Source organism: Talpa europaea (assembly GCF_964194135.1).
Source record: "Talpa europaea genome assembly, chromosome: 6".
NCBI classification, from domain to species: Eukaryota; Metazoa; Chordata; class Mammalia; order Eulipotyphla; family Talpidae; genus Talpa; species Talpa europaea.
Genome location: NC_140072.1, coordinates 12314387 through 12329501, shown reverse-complemented (window position 1 = coordinate 12329501; position 15115 = coordinate 12314387). Strand labels below are relative to the sequence as shown.

The 15115-nt window shown below is 35.5% G+C and overlaps 1 protein-coding gene across 1 annotated transcript; it reads right to left on the bottom strand.

Annotated features, from left to right (window-relative positions):
• Positions 1-4686: 4686 nt before the first annotated feature.
• On the bottom strand, positions 4687-14347 carry UBXN2A (UBX domain protein 2A; the record flags this gene model as incomplete). Its single annotated transcript, XM_084235726.1, is given in 7 exon segments — positions 4687-4719; positions 4722-4881; positions 7122-7280; positions 8335-8472; positions 10131-10237; positions 12956-13094; positions 14298-14347. Coding segments are annotated over 7 exon segments (777 nt in total). The 5' UTR covers positions 14339-14347.
• Positions 14348-15115: the final 768 nt, after the last annotated feature.

The window sequence follows — 15115 nt, the reverse complement described above, 5'->3', positions numbered from 1 at the left end:
ACCCAGTGCTTGTATAAATAAATGAATAAAATCTTAAAAAAAAAAGTTCTAAAATTAGATAGGATTATGGCAATGGTTGCACAACCCTGTGACTACAGTAGAAACGAATGAATTGTATACTTTAAATGAGTGACCTGGAAGGTATGGGAATTACATACCAAGGGAGCTGTGGTTTTTTTTTTTTTTTTATAGAGGCATGCTTTATTTATTTGTTTGCTGGTTTGTTTGTTTTGTTTATACATGCACTGGGTACAGTCAGAAGCGCGGGAGGGTGAGAGAATTCACCAGAGCCAGAGCAGGGAGCAGAGCAGGCAGAAGGACCGAAGTACACTGCTGAGGAGAGCAGCGGGCGGCAGGAGAGGTCTGCACGCCATGTGGGACCCTCCTCCGCTGGCCGGGGAGCAGCCGGGGATCGAACCGGCGCCGCAGAGGCCGCGGGCAGCCTCGCAACCCAGCGCTCAACCGCTGCGCCACCAGGGAGGCCCTGTGGTTTTGTTTTTAAGGGAGGGTGTGTGTGTGTGCGCTTGCTTCTCTTACTGGATGAAATGCAAATGTGTTGGCTGGTGCTACCTCGAGATAGCCAGTGTAGCTATCTATCTCAGGACCTCAAGTCAAATGGTGTCGAAAATGGCAGATTAACGCAATAGGAGTCTGATGACTTCTTGAAGTGGATCTACTTCTCCTTAACTGCTTCCCTCTGAACTTTTGCAGGAAAACACAATTTTGTAAGTCACTATTATTTTGAATTTTTGGTCACAGCTAAATTTAATCCTAAAGTAGACACTAACCAGTCTGATGTGTGTTGTTCCATTTTCTATGCTTCAGTTTCTTAATTTACAAAATGGGTGCCCTGTTTCCTTGATTGCAGTCCTATCAACAGTGGAAGGATGAGATAATACATTACTAAGTATTTAATTCACTGGAAACTAAAGTCAAGTCAAGCTGAAGTTTCTTTGGATAATCTAAACACATCATTTAATATGTATTTTTAGCAGATTTGGAAACACTTCATTTCCAATATGTACACTTTGCTGTATGTACTACCACAATTTTGTTTTTGAAAGGAAGATTATTAAAAAAAAAACCAACAACTCCAATTTTGGGAGTGGTGGTACTGAAATGTAATGAACTGTTTTGTTCTAAACAGTGACTACTCTCCTTAAAGTGATAGCTTTAAATTGCAATAGAAAAAAAAATCAGGATTACAATAACCATGCCCATCTTTTAATTAAAACAGAACTAAAGACTGATACACTTAAAAATGTCCGAAAGGATTTACATCAAAATGTTATCAGTGAATGGTGGAATAATAGGCATTTTAATGATCATCTTAGCATAGTTGTATTTTGTAATTTTCTACAAGAATAAGAATTATCTTCACACACACACAAAATTTATAACAAACAAGAGTCAAATATTAATCTACTGAATAAGCCACTTCTATTTGAAGATGTAGTGTGATGAGCCATTGTTTAATTAAATGGTTTGTATTTAGAAAGAGAACAAAAGAGTGAACCCCACTAACAAGTCTCTGTGCTAGGTCAGCTAAGGACATAAAGGATAGTTAAAAAAATAAAAATAAAAAACAATTTGAACATATTACAGTTGCTAACATTTCTGGGTCTTAAATGGAAGCAACATTGGTTAAAGTATCTGGCAGACAGAAGGCACCTAATGTTTGCTGATTCTCAAACTGAATGACTCTGCCCAACAAAAATGACAAATGCATCCAAATGTAATGCTGTTTTATAAGAAACAAGTGTAAGATATTTTACAGATCCTTTAATAGTATTTCATCCTTAAGAGAACAATTCTTTTGCCATTAGCAAAATACCTCTTTCAAAATATTTTTAAGGCACTGAATTAGATGAATACATACTATACTGTCGACACGATAACATGTAATGAAGAGTATTCTGAATGAGAAGTACATAAAATAAGATCACTTTTATAACTCGATGATGCATAGTATTTCAACCAATAAATTAGATTCTATAAAATTAGAAATATTAGCCCTAACAATTTTTCAAGAAATTGATGAGTTTTGAAGCAAAACTTAAGACAAATTGTATTCCACATCTAAGATGCTTGCTCATTTTCAAGTTTGCCTTACCTTGTCAAATTCAGTTTTTGTTTTCTAAAGCCAACATATTGAATATTCTACACATTTAACTAATGACTTTACAATTTTAATCTTTCAAGTAAAAAGCTTTATAGGATGGGTCCCATTTTGGAAAACTTTAGAGAATATTATTCACATTAATGAAAGTTTTCACAGTTACAAAAATGGAGGTTATTGCTGATGACGGATTTTCCTTACAGGAACTTCTCAGTGGGATATATTGTTCATGTACAAGAAAACCTCTGATGAGTCTTTTTGTTAAATAATTTTAACTGGAGAACCACTGAAAGAGGTTTTTCTATAGGTACAAGAAAAGTATTTCCCAAGAGAGGTCCCTTTATTGAAATATATGAAGAATTACATATTTGACTATATTTATGCAAAAGAAAGTATAAAATGCCTCCTGATAGACCTATGTGAAATGTTTTATTATAGATTCTTGAAATATACTATCATGTTATTTTCTCCCTGAAAAAGAAGTCTGTTGATTTTATTACCTCCTCATTTGTTAAAGAATACTATCACTTTCGTTTCACTAGAGAGAGCTCTAACACGGCTGTAAAAGTTACTAATGATATTTATTTCCTGCAACATATCTGTTGCCCTCCCTCTCTTTCTAATAGAGACAGACCGCTACTGTGTGTAAGTCGGAGAGCTATAAATTGAAGCATGTTTAAAATGGACCTCCATCAGACCACGTATCTTATAACAGGTCATGCATTCAAGTCTGTATTTTCCTTTTGTTGTTCCTCATTTAAATGCCCAGCCTTGTCTCAGTTATACTTATGGAAGCCCCATTTCAGTGGAGAGTCTCCTACTATCCATGACGAAGGGTGCTGGTTTTATTTTCTTAGGGTGAAAACTTAGTGCAGATTTCCTGAAAGCTCGTCCTTCTATTAGTGACCTAAGTATGAATCATTCAAGGTTAAAAATGTAGAGGTCTGGGAATCATCCCAGAAAAAATGAGCTAGAACCGTGTGGTAGTGGCAGGAATAGGCATTTTGAAAAGCTTTGCAAAGTGATACTTTTGTGAGGGCGTGGGAATCACTGCTTTATAAGGACAGAGAATCTGCAAGGTCAAGTCTCATCATAATCATACTAATACATTATCTGCTTTTTTCCTCGTGGATGTACAGCAGCATTTTTAGAGGCTATATATTCGATATGGCAACAGATTGCAGGTAGAAGCAGACAAGTGAGATTCCATCTGTCTTCCTTAAATCACAGTAAAGGGGATTTGCCAAAAAATCTAAGACTTTTCTCACTAAATCCCTTTTGTGTTTTGATAAATAATTTTCATAAAAATGTTATTCATATTAAGATGCGTATTTTTAAAATGAAGACATTTTATAACGTTTTAAAATATACTATATACATACAACCCACATGAACAAAAGATCTTGATGCCAGAAAGTTCACTAGCAAACTGCTCTTTCCAGCAGACATCCACTGCCTGTGAACTTACTGCTGCAGGCTAGGGCACTTAGTCCTGGGAGCATTCATTATGTATGTCACTTTTGATCTGAGTCAATACATCATTTGCAAAAAATCTTAAACTGATTTTTCAGGCAAGGGGATTTAATCTGACAGTGAAATAATTAAGTCTTTTAGTTCAAAGTCTAAGATACAAAGCATGTTTCCTTAGTGGCATCAGAATATAATAAATATTCCTTTCAAGTATACACAGGATGACTCTGATGTAGAATAGAAAATCAGGCTTTATGAGATGCATCCTAAAATATTAATTAGTAATGTGAAAAGACAGCATTGGATTCTAAATGGTGGCAAATGAATGACTCACTCAAAATATTAGCTAAAGATCAGATCCCCAATTTCTGAAAGAGAGTAAAACAGGAGATGGGAAAAACAAAATATATAAAAAAAAAGTTTACTTTTCAAAAACGCAGAAATGTGAGGAGGCAGATGACTAGTAACAGTATACTAAGCGACACAATTTACTCTTAGATGAAAATATATCCCAGATATTACTGCCACATTAATATCTGAGTAGACACTGCCATTAAAGAAAGCAAATTGGAAACTTTGAGGTTTAGGTATAACTAGTGAAATCAGTTCCTTCCATCTAGTCTTTTGATTGCATCTCAGTTATAAAACAATCATACTGATGCTCTTAACCTGCCATGTTAAATTTTTGAATGTATTGCTATTTTTGAAATCTGAAACAGTTAACATTTAAATAAATCACTGCTGTTTGGGTGAATGATACTGTGAACATATCTGCTAATTTATACCAGATGAAGATCCTAAATTATACAGTTATTAAGTATATCTTATGTTGATTAAGTGGTATTTGAAAGGAAGTGAATTTTTCTTTCTGATCAGCCTACTGGGAAAAGTGCATTGATTATAGTTTCCAGTCAAATTTAATTTCCTAACTCGAACTTAAGTAAAAATCCTCTCAACAGGATAACAGGAGGAAGTTAAATAATACTTCAGGCCCAAAACCCAACATATCTGACTTTTCCTTTCCCTATTGGTTTCTATGTCCACTGACAGCCATCATTTCTCTGCAAACTTTTCACTCAGTGTATCAAAAATCCGTATTATGAAAGTTCTCTGAAAGGTTCAGTGTTTTTTTTTGAAGTCTCTGAATGATCACAGCATTCTGTAAGTCTGCTTCTTCCAGTGTGAGTGTTTCATCTAGCAACCTGAGGAATGGGGAAGCAGTTGCCAGGGCAAAGGGAGGGCTTCTGTGAGATCCTTGGTATTTTTCAATGAAGTCTTTGATGTGACTTACCCTGTAAAACAGCACAAACCATTAATACAATTTTATGAAAACCTGAATTGGCTAATTTAAGGTAACAATAATGTGAAGACAGCTGGCTATGTCAATACCTAGAACAGTCAATCATAACGACATGTGGATTATCTTTTAGTGACTGACTCCCTAGCTATGTGATGACAGTAAGGAATTGCTATGAGGTGTGACAGGGCATCATGATTACATTTTTGAAAAGCTCCAATCTTTTGGAGACACATACTAAAATATTTACACATTACTGTAGAAGTCTAGGATTTGCTTGAAAAATAGTTTAGGTGAACTGAGTGATGGACTGCTATATCTTCTCTTTGTTTTTGTATATATCTGAAATTTTCTAGAGAAGAAAGTTTTTTATATTGACATACCTAGCTCTGAATGAATCAGAAATGGTCCAGAGTAATCTAATACAGATATAGATTATATCTCTTAAATATAAGATCATGCTATACTTCAAACCCAATTAAGAAATTTCTTAACTCAGCACTGGTAGAATTTCAGTTAGTGTGATGAACACTACAATGTAACAATCACTGCATTCTTTAAGATAGCTCAAAGTTACATTCACCTGTGTGTGTGTATTTAGAGAAGGAGAGTGTGTACACAGTTCATTTAAAACCAAGATCCATTGATTTTGAGACACATCCTTCTATATATTCTGAAGAAAAAAAATCCAGATTATTCCAAAGAACTTCTTGAACATTTAGAATGTTTCTATTTATTCAAAGAACACTTTTACACTTAACATTTATCAAATGTGCTTCTCATGTGCACATACTCATATGCTTCTGTCATAAACTAGAATAAAATGATTGTCATTTCTAATCTTGAACATTATTCAGTCTTAAATCCTCTATTCAGTCATCAGTGTACATGTTTTCCCACATAATACCCACTATCTGTATCAGCAGGTGTGATGGTGGCACAGAATCTTTAAAAAAGTACTCCACCACTGTCTCTGGGATGCTTCTCTTCTGCTGACACTTACTTTGGAAGCTCTGAGGCAGAAGGTAAGGCAAAGACAACTGTGTCACAACTGCCATAAGGCTAACATCGAATAAAGGATGCACCCCCATTTCAGAGATGCTAAAATGTGAAACTCAGACTTAAGGCCACATGGCATATCACTAAATACAGAATTCTCTGATCCAATCACAGTTCCACTCTATTCTGTGCAAGTTCCCCCAAAAAGTCTAAAACATGATCCTATGTGTTTATTTGGGTCCCCAAAATTGGCTAAAGTAAATGTTTTATGTAAATGCAATGTAGGATCTGAATGGCTTTTGGTTACAGAGGATATTAGATAACACGGCCAATCTTGACTAAGATCTGAATATTTGTTAGCTAAAGTGTATCAACGTCAAATTCCTATTTAAAGATGGCTGCCCAGTGGAATACAGTGGAGGATTATTGGTACTTCGGTGGAGGGTATGGTATGGTATATACACCATACCTAAATCAAATACTTACATCATAAACCAACCTTATCTCAGTGAAAAATAATACCAAAAAAAAAAAAAAAAGATGGTTCTATTGTGGCTCTGTGGGATAATGTCCTAGTTTGTAGGAAATATACACTAAAATATACACTAAAGTTTATATTTGGGTGATGGGTCATAAGACTGACAACTTATTCTTAGGACAGTCAGGAGGAAACAGTTCTCTATACTTTACTTTTCTGTATACAATTTTTTTAAAATTTATACTCTTTTAGAATAATTATTTGAAAATGAAGAAGACAACTCAGTATATTTTAGTGATGGAAATGTATTTGGTAAAACTATGACTAAATGCAGGAATGATTTTATGCAAATTTAGAAGTGTTTATCTCCTGCATTTGCACACATACACACACAGAGAGATACAATCAGGAAAAGGTATATAAGGTAAATTGCACATTATTATTGTTATTTTAATGTGCATAAATGTGATAATTTTTTTACTTCTATAACATTTCTTTGAGAAATTTTTAACGCTTTTAAATAAAGAAGGAAATCTATATCCAGGATGCACCTACTTTTAGTTAAAATGAAAAACAATTTGGGAGAGATAAGACAATTAAGAAGAAGACAGTATTAAGGTATAAGAATTGAGATATGTTTAGAGAACCATTTATTAAGGTCCTTGGACAGTTTTTAAAAACTGCTGACTAAACTGAAAAGAATAAATGAAAGTTAAATTTAGGAAAGAAATCTACAAATAATGAAATGGAAAACTCACCTATGAGAAATATTAAATTTCTGGACAATCCTTTTCCCGTTGGCTAACCAGATCTGTATATTAGTGATGGGTTCCAGGTCATTTAGTGGGACAGGACACAAATTATTTTTATTCTCAACTTCAATACTCTTTGCTTTGGAAACAATTTTTGGTGTGGCACTAAAAATTCAGATGACAAAGTCAGAAGCATGTTTGTCTATAAAGCTGAAGTTTATCAGTAAGCAATTACTAAAACCATTTTCCAATAAGTTTAGCTTTTAAAAAGAAAGTCATAACTGTTCCCTCAAAAATAATACAAAGATATTAATATTAATATTAGATATTAATATTATATCCACCAAATATGATGACTCAAGGAACCTAATGAAATTATACACATTCCAATAATTTGTAAGCTTGTGGAGTGCTATGTAAATATATTCTTAATAGCATTATTTGAATAGCTCCTTACAAAATAGACAATTTGAATAGGATTGATAAATCTATGGACTTTACCTTTATCTACTCCCAGCTTAAATTTTCTAAAAGAAATTATGAATTCTCTATAAATATTAGTCCTTGGATTAATAAAAGAAAATAAAGAAGAAAATAAAAGAATCTAAGAATTTCTTAATTTGTCTAAAAGTCACATCCAGATATTTTTATATGTGTGGGTGATTACCAATCTTGATACCTAAAATAAAAGTGATCCTGTATCTAACCTCTTTGCATCCTGTCATAAGACCTAGTTGGATCAGATGAAGACAACAAGATTTAGGAAAACAATTAAAGGCTTTGAACACTGATATTACCCTATCAGGTGTTTTGTTTTGTTCATTTTTATTACCTCAAAATTCAGATACTGCTCACAGAACAGTGTGAAAGGTACTGGTAACTATAATATGGAACTCTCTGTGCAAAATCTAGCATTTGCATACTGTAACATTAATGGCAAAACTCAAACTGTGAATTCAAGGCAGAAAAATCCACCCAATTTTGCTTAATGTCCTCAATAAAACAGACCCTTTCAATTTGATAAAACTTTAAAGCCTTTATGATTTTTTTAGTACAGTGTCCACTTAATTTACACTAGGTAAATATGATTTAGGAGTCTTCATAAAATTTAACATGAAAAATTCCATTTCTGATGGGAGAAATGATAAGCTCCCTACAAATGTAGACAAGCTGAAAATTAGTTTTGTTTATGGAAAACACAAACCATGAGCGAACTCACCTTCCCAGTCTGTGACCCTGTCCGGAGAAAGGCTGGAACACGGGTTTTGTTGCTACACATACTTCATTCTTCTTATCTTCTACCTTAACATCCACCTCCTCTTTATCAAAAATTCCCTGTAATTCTAAAGGTAATTCCCTTGGAAAGTAAAAAAAACATAGTGATAAAGTTCCCAATATGTTTTTTCTTTTTCTGAAAAACACATTTTGAATGCAAAAAGAATAGGAAAATATATAGGAATAAGAGGGATATAACATTCTTGACAATGAAAGAACTAAATGTATCTAAAATAATATAGTTAAATACGTGAATATCAAAAACCTGGAACAATATGGAGTCATTTTTGAGACCATAACTGTAGGAACAGATTGAGTTATTCAGTAGTATTAGAAGAGTACTGAAGTCATGAAATATTTGATGAGTATATAATACTAATTAACAATTTGATAAATTTTATAGGTGCCTGAAATAAATATAACTAAGAATGTACTAGAAAACTCAGGTTCTCATTTCAATTTTTAAATGAAAATATAGATTTACTCTGAAAATGACAAAGGTAAAATACCAAAATATCAGAACTTAAAAAAAAAATGCTTCCAGGGCTTCCCTGGTGGCACACGGCGTTAAGACGCAACCTATGAAGCTATCTGCAGCCTCTGCAGCACGAGTTTGATCCCTGGCCGGCCAGGGAGCTACCGACATGGCACAGCAGACCTCTCCTGACTCGCCCGCTGCTCCCCTCAGCAGTGTACTTCAGTCAATCTGCATGTTCTGTTCCCCACTCTCTGGTGAACCCTCTCACCCTCCACATCTCTGGCCCATACCCTAGTCCTTGTATACATAAATAAATCAATCTTCAAAAAATATAAATAAAAATTTAAAAATGCTTCCATATTTCACTCTCTTAACAGAGAGATTAAAGAAAGAGATCAAGGACTTGGACTCAGTTGGGGGCTTTGTCCAGTTACTGCTGACACTCTCCTCTGAGCGAGGTAAACTGCAGAACAGCAGGAGCCACATCCGTTTTACTCACAGATATTTTCTAATCCCAGAAATATTGGGCTGTTGGAAAAGTCATGATGCATTTTTGCTTGAAAAACACAGAAAAAACATGTCATGACTTTTCGACAACCCCATATTTTGAAGGAGACTGTAGAGACGTGATATCTCAGTGCAAAGCGTGATTAGGAAGGGGGTGATTTTGCTATCCAGAGTAACATTAGGACAAATGGTGAACCTTGGAAAGAGCCTGAGGATGAAAAGGTAGTACAGCATCTATGTCAATTTCCTTATTTAGATGGCTGCATTGCGGTTATACAGGAAAATGTCTTTGTTTCCATGCTACACATAACAAGGTGATCGTATGATGAAGCATCACTTCAGTAACTTACTCTCAAGTGGTTTTATGAAAAAAGGCCTTTGTACAACACACAAATTTTGTAAAAGTTCAGAAAAGGTCAAAAATTACAGCTGTAACTCTCTTAAGAAACCTTAGGCGAGCAAGGTGTGAGGGGGCACAGTGGAATATGGGTGCCTTGGTGTGGGGTAGGGGTGGGCATGGTGTGCTAACATACATCTGAAGGGTGTGACCCTATAACTCTAAACCATACACAGTGCTACAAACCACTGTTCCCTCATATATAGGGATATCCAAAGAAATAAAAAACCCAGCTCATGAAAATCTAAATGTATAAAAGAAAAAATATGTTTGCAAATGTGTAGGGATATGGGAACATTAAAAAGGATTCTTCCAAAGGAAACATGCCTAAAATATCCTATTTACAAAGATGGCTTACCCTTTTTTGATGGAGTTCAGAAACTGCTGACTTGCACTGTCAGAGTAACTTCTGAAATCATCATTGACTGTGAATCCATTTTTCCATAATTTTATATTTATATCTACCTTCAAACCAGTAAGAAACAAAACCCACAATGTTAAAATGGAGATTAAAAGTCCTTTGAAAACTTCCATCATTATAGATTTTAGTTTATATTTCCCCTTAAAATTGATACAATAATTGACACAAAACATTGTATTAGTTTTAGTTTTACATAATGCACAGGAAGGGAAAAACGACAATGGGGCCTCCCCGGTGGCGCAGCGGTTGAGAGCTGGGTTGCGAAGCTGCCAGCGGCCTCTGCAGCGCCGGTTCGATCCCCGGCTGCTCCCCGGCCACCGGAGGAGGATCCCGTATGGTGCGCAGACCTCTCCTGCCGCCCGCTGCTCCCCTCAGCAGTGTACTTCGGTCCTTCTGCCTGCTCTGCTCCCCACTCTGGCTCTGGTGAATTCTCTCACCCTCCCGCGCTTCTGACTGTACCCAGTGCATGTATAAACAAAACAAACAAACAAATATAATAAATAAATAAAAACATGCCTCTATTAAAAAAAATACTCTTTAAAAAAAAAAAACCGACAATGACCAAGTAATTAATGGCTATTCCTTCAAATATAAAATGCCAGTGTCATGTTGTCATTAATATTTCTTCCTGTAGAGCCTATGTTTACTGCAACATTATTTACAATAGCCAAGATAAGGAAACAACCCAAATGCCCCCAAATAGATGAATGGATCAAAAAGATGTGGCATATTTACACAATGGAATATTGCTCAGGGATCAAAAGAGACAAGCTCATGCCATTTGTAGCAACATGGATGGAGCTGGAGGTTATGATGCCAGCGGAAATTAGTCAAAAGGAAAAGAAATATCAATTGGTCTCACTTATATGTGAAATATAGAGAAACCAAACAAAAGGTCAAGAAAATGTTAAAACTAGGAGGCTGACCATAGATTTGAGGCATACAGCAAGGGAGGGGAGAAGAGGAGTCAACATAGGGAGGAAGGAACACAAGAGAATTTGTGATGGTTCACAGGTGATATGGTGGTGAGAGAACTGTGGGACGACAATGATATAAGAAAAAATAACTAGTTAATTAATAAAAAGAGATGGGATTGGGAGAGGCATGGGATTGGGTATTGAGGAAGGAGAGATGAAGAGACTGCTCGGGACCACGATTCCACAGAGGCGCAGAAGCGTAATGACTCCCTCAGAAGGCGACCAGCTCACTGGGGGAAAATAGGACCTAACCACAGCTGTCCCTCAGAAAAACCAGTAAGGTTACCACATACACTCAAACATATTGAGAAAAGTACAGCTTTCTATCTGAGAATTGGGGGGTGAACTAATGACAGACACAAAGAAAATGAAGTCAGTGGGAGACGATAAAAATTATGATATAACTATATTAGATGGATGAGAAGAGGCGGCTTAGGAAGGACGGGAGGTATAATCAGAGCCAAATCCTCACTTTCTATAGTAAAAAGTCAATATATAACATGAAAAACTGAAAAATCAAAGCCTCACTATTACTACATTATTAGAAACCCAAACTGTGCACTAGGAGAGCAAAGAGTCTAAGTAGTTACCTCTGGGAAGCAGATATCATGGCCAAGGAGAAATAGGTCTTTCAGAACTATTAGACCATGCATTTTTAGAACTTAAATTTTGATAAAATTTCAAATGTAAGTATAAAAGATATATCAGAGTGAGGGATTTAAAAAAATTCCCCTTAATGTCTAACTTCAAAATGTCAGTTGGATTCTCATAATTGCTATTGCTTTCAGCCCATGGGATATGCTTTAATTGAAATATATATTATGTAGCATATATAATTGCAAAAGGAAGTATTTTAATAGCCTTTCATGGGCATTCTTTTTGGATACTATGTCAAAATTTAATAAGTGGAAATATCTCAAAAGTTAATGAAAAATCTGAATGGGATCTAAACTTAATGAACTTTTCATAAATTTGTTACATTGAAATCCTTTCATCTATAAGACATTTTGGCTCTTTCTCCTGTGCATCAGTTTAAAATATCTTATAATGATCATTTGGAAAATACTGTTTCTGAGTCATGTAAATCTGCCAAATGTTGTTATTTTTCATTATACAATAAAAGGACTCTATTCATTAATATGACAGTGACCTCATCAGAAAAATCTTTACGTTCTGAGGCGCTATCAAGTGCCTGGTGGTAGTTTACCAAACTCTTACTTTCACTAAAAAAGTCAATACAAGTTTTGCTTGCAATAAATACTGTCATTTGTTTTCCTTTAAATGCCAGGCTCATTTCATTCATTTTGAGAAAATGTCTGCCAAACATCCCTGCCTGTAAATGATGAAAAAACAGTAAACCATGAAAAAGCAGATGGGTCAGCCTGCATCTCAAATAATCACACTTTTTCTTAAGAGACTTCTGTATATTACAGAAAAATGTACATCACATTCTGTCACTCAGACTATTAAGATGTGTACTGAAAGGGTTAGAGTTAAATAAAACTTATATTTTGCTCCTTCAAGGACAATCTTAACAGAAACTCACTCAACAAGCAACAAATACAGCAACTACCAGCCCGCTGGGTGCCACGGTCTTGATTCCTCCTAGACAGGCTCCAGCAATTTTACCCACCATAGCTTTTGCAGTATCAATACAAAGCCAATACAGTGTGAAAGGTAAACTATAACCTACTATTATATGAGAACAATTTTGACTTGACAGAACTTCTAGAAGTTTCCCATTTTGAGAAACCGTGGAAGAGAAAAAAAGCGATGGACATTTACCTGTTTCTTCTGCTCAGTGGGAGACAAGCATTTGGCACCAACCTTCTGAGCTTCCTCAAAAAGGCTATCAACAAAATATTCACAACTTGTTTGCTGATTACCCCTACGAGTTTGGTTGTCAGATCCTGCTTCACACACCCTACACACACAAAAAAAAAGGAATATGTACTACTGACTATTTTCTAAGCACTTGCACACACTGTCTCAGTAAAGATCCTCTTGTTGCAATTTAGACCCTCTTCCAAGTTAAGATAATAAATATGTGACCTCAGGGGAATGAGTCATTAATACTTTCCAAGTCTCAGTAGTTCCTCAAATAGTGGCCCCTTACACAACAGCAATGAATAGTATCAAATATTTATATAAAACAATAATGAAAAAGTAACAAAATATATCTGCTTGGTTAACAAGTATTTACAAAGTATTTGTCACCATTTTGTAGATAACACATTGTAGCTCAAAGAATCTACCTAAATTGTCTAAAGACCAGAGAGGTAATAGAACCAAGACTGGACTTAAAGCTAGGTTTGTCTGACTCCAAAGTCATATTTTCACTCTGAATCTAAGATATACAATCTTAAAAGTCAATGATGTAAACAGCTACTTAAATTGTCAAGGAAAAAAATAAAATAAATAAATTGTTAAGCAATGTGTAGAGAAGTCTTATCAAGATTTCACAACTACACTAAAAATCCATTCAGTTTAGGGCCTCCCCGGTGGCGCAGCAGTTGAGCACTGGGTTGCGAAGCTGCCCGCAGCCTCTGAAGCGCTGGTTCGATCCCCAGCTGCTCCCAGGCCACCGGGCGGGCGAGGGTCCCACATGGCGCGCAGATCTCTCCTGCCGCCCGCTGTTCCCCTCAGCAGTGTACTTTGGTCCTTCTGCCTGCTCTGCTCCCCGCTCTGGCTCTGGTGAATTCTCTCACCCTCCTGCGCTTCTGACTGTACCCAGTGCTTGATGATTTCGATCCCCGGCCAGCCAGGGAGCAATCCACATGGTGCAGCAGACCTCTCCTGACTCACCCGCCGCTCCCCTCAGCAGTGTATTTCACTAGATCTGCTTGTCCTGCTCCCCACTCTGTCTCTGGTGAATCCTCTTACCCCCTGCATCTCTGGCTTGTACCCCAGCTCTTGTATGCATAAATAATTTTAAAATCTTTTAAAAAATGCATTCAGTTTCAGCTATGGTAAAAAAAAAATACAAACAAACCTAAAAACTTACTTCAAAAAGTATCTAACTGAGGTACTCATAATGGAAACATTATCTCCGTTAGTGAAATGCAATGAACATAAAGATTAACAAGGGCAGAAAAAACAAAGGAGCTCACAGTTTGAATTAACTTACCATTCTTCTTTTACATGTTCCAGATTATCTACTTCTTTCATTCTCTTTTGTCTTACTGTGAGAGTAAAAAGAAACAAAAGATGAAATTCTCAGTTTACTTTTTTAAATAAACCCATCCCTATATACTTACAATGTAGCCCTAAGTAGCACTAAAAGGATCTAAAGAACAAAGGCCTCACCAAAACTGATATTGTCATCTACAAAGTAAAATATAATTAAAAAATAAATTTTGGAGTCTGACACTCACAAGAAAGACCTGTGTCTATACAGGTGCCTCTTTTTTTCCCTCTCCTTTTCCTAATAAACATGCCCTTTTAAAATATAAAAAAATACTAGGATGAAAATCTATCTGAAAACACGTGTACATGTAGAATCTTATGATGCCTTTTCGTTAGCCTCTTAAGAGGCAATACTTTTGCTCTAATGGAAAATTATTCTTAACTATCCAAGAATGTCAATCATTTCAAGATTTGACATTCTCAATGAAAACTAACATACCAAATTATAAATTTTAAGTGGTGAAAATTACTATGAATTCATATTTAAAGCAATAAATGAGTAGATTTATCATGTTTAGGATAAAGATGAAATTGTAAAAGAGACAATTAAAAAAGATTGTAAGATATCTGTTTGACTCATAGCTTAAAGGCAAATGTGGGCAAAGAGATTTTAGTATTATTACACAGATGTACTACATAAAATAAAACTGACAATAGTTACAAACTGCCTATTGTACAATTAATGTTGATATCAGTTGTCAAAATTCAAGTGAGGAAAAGTTGGGTCTGTTCTATCTATTGCGGGATGTCTGGTTAATA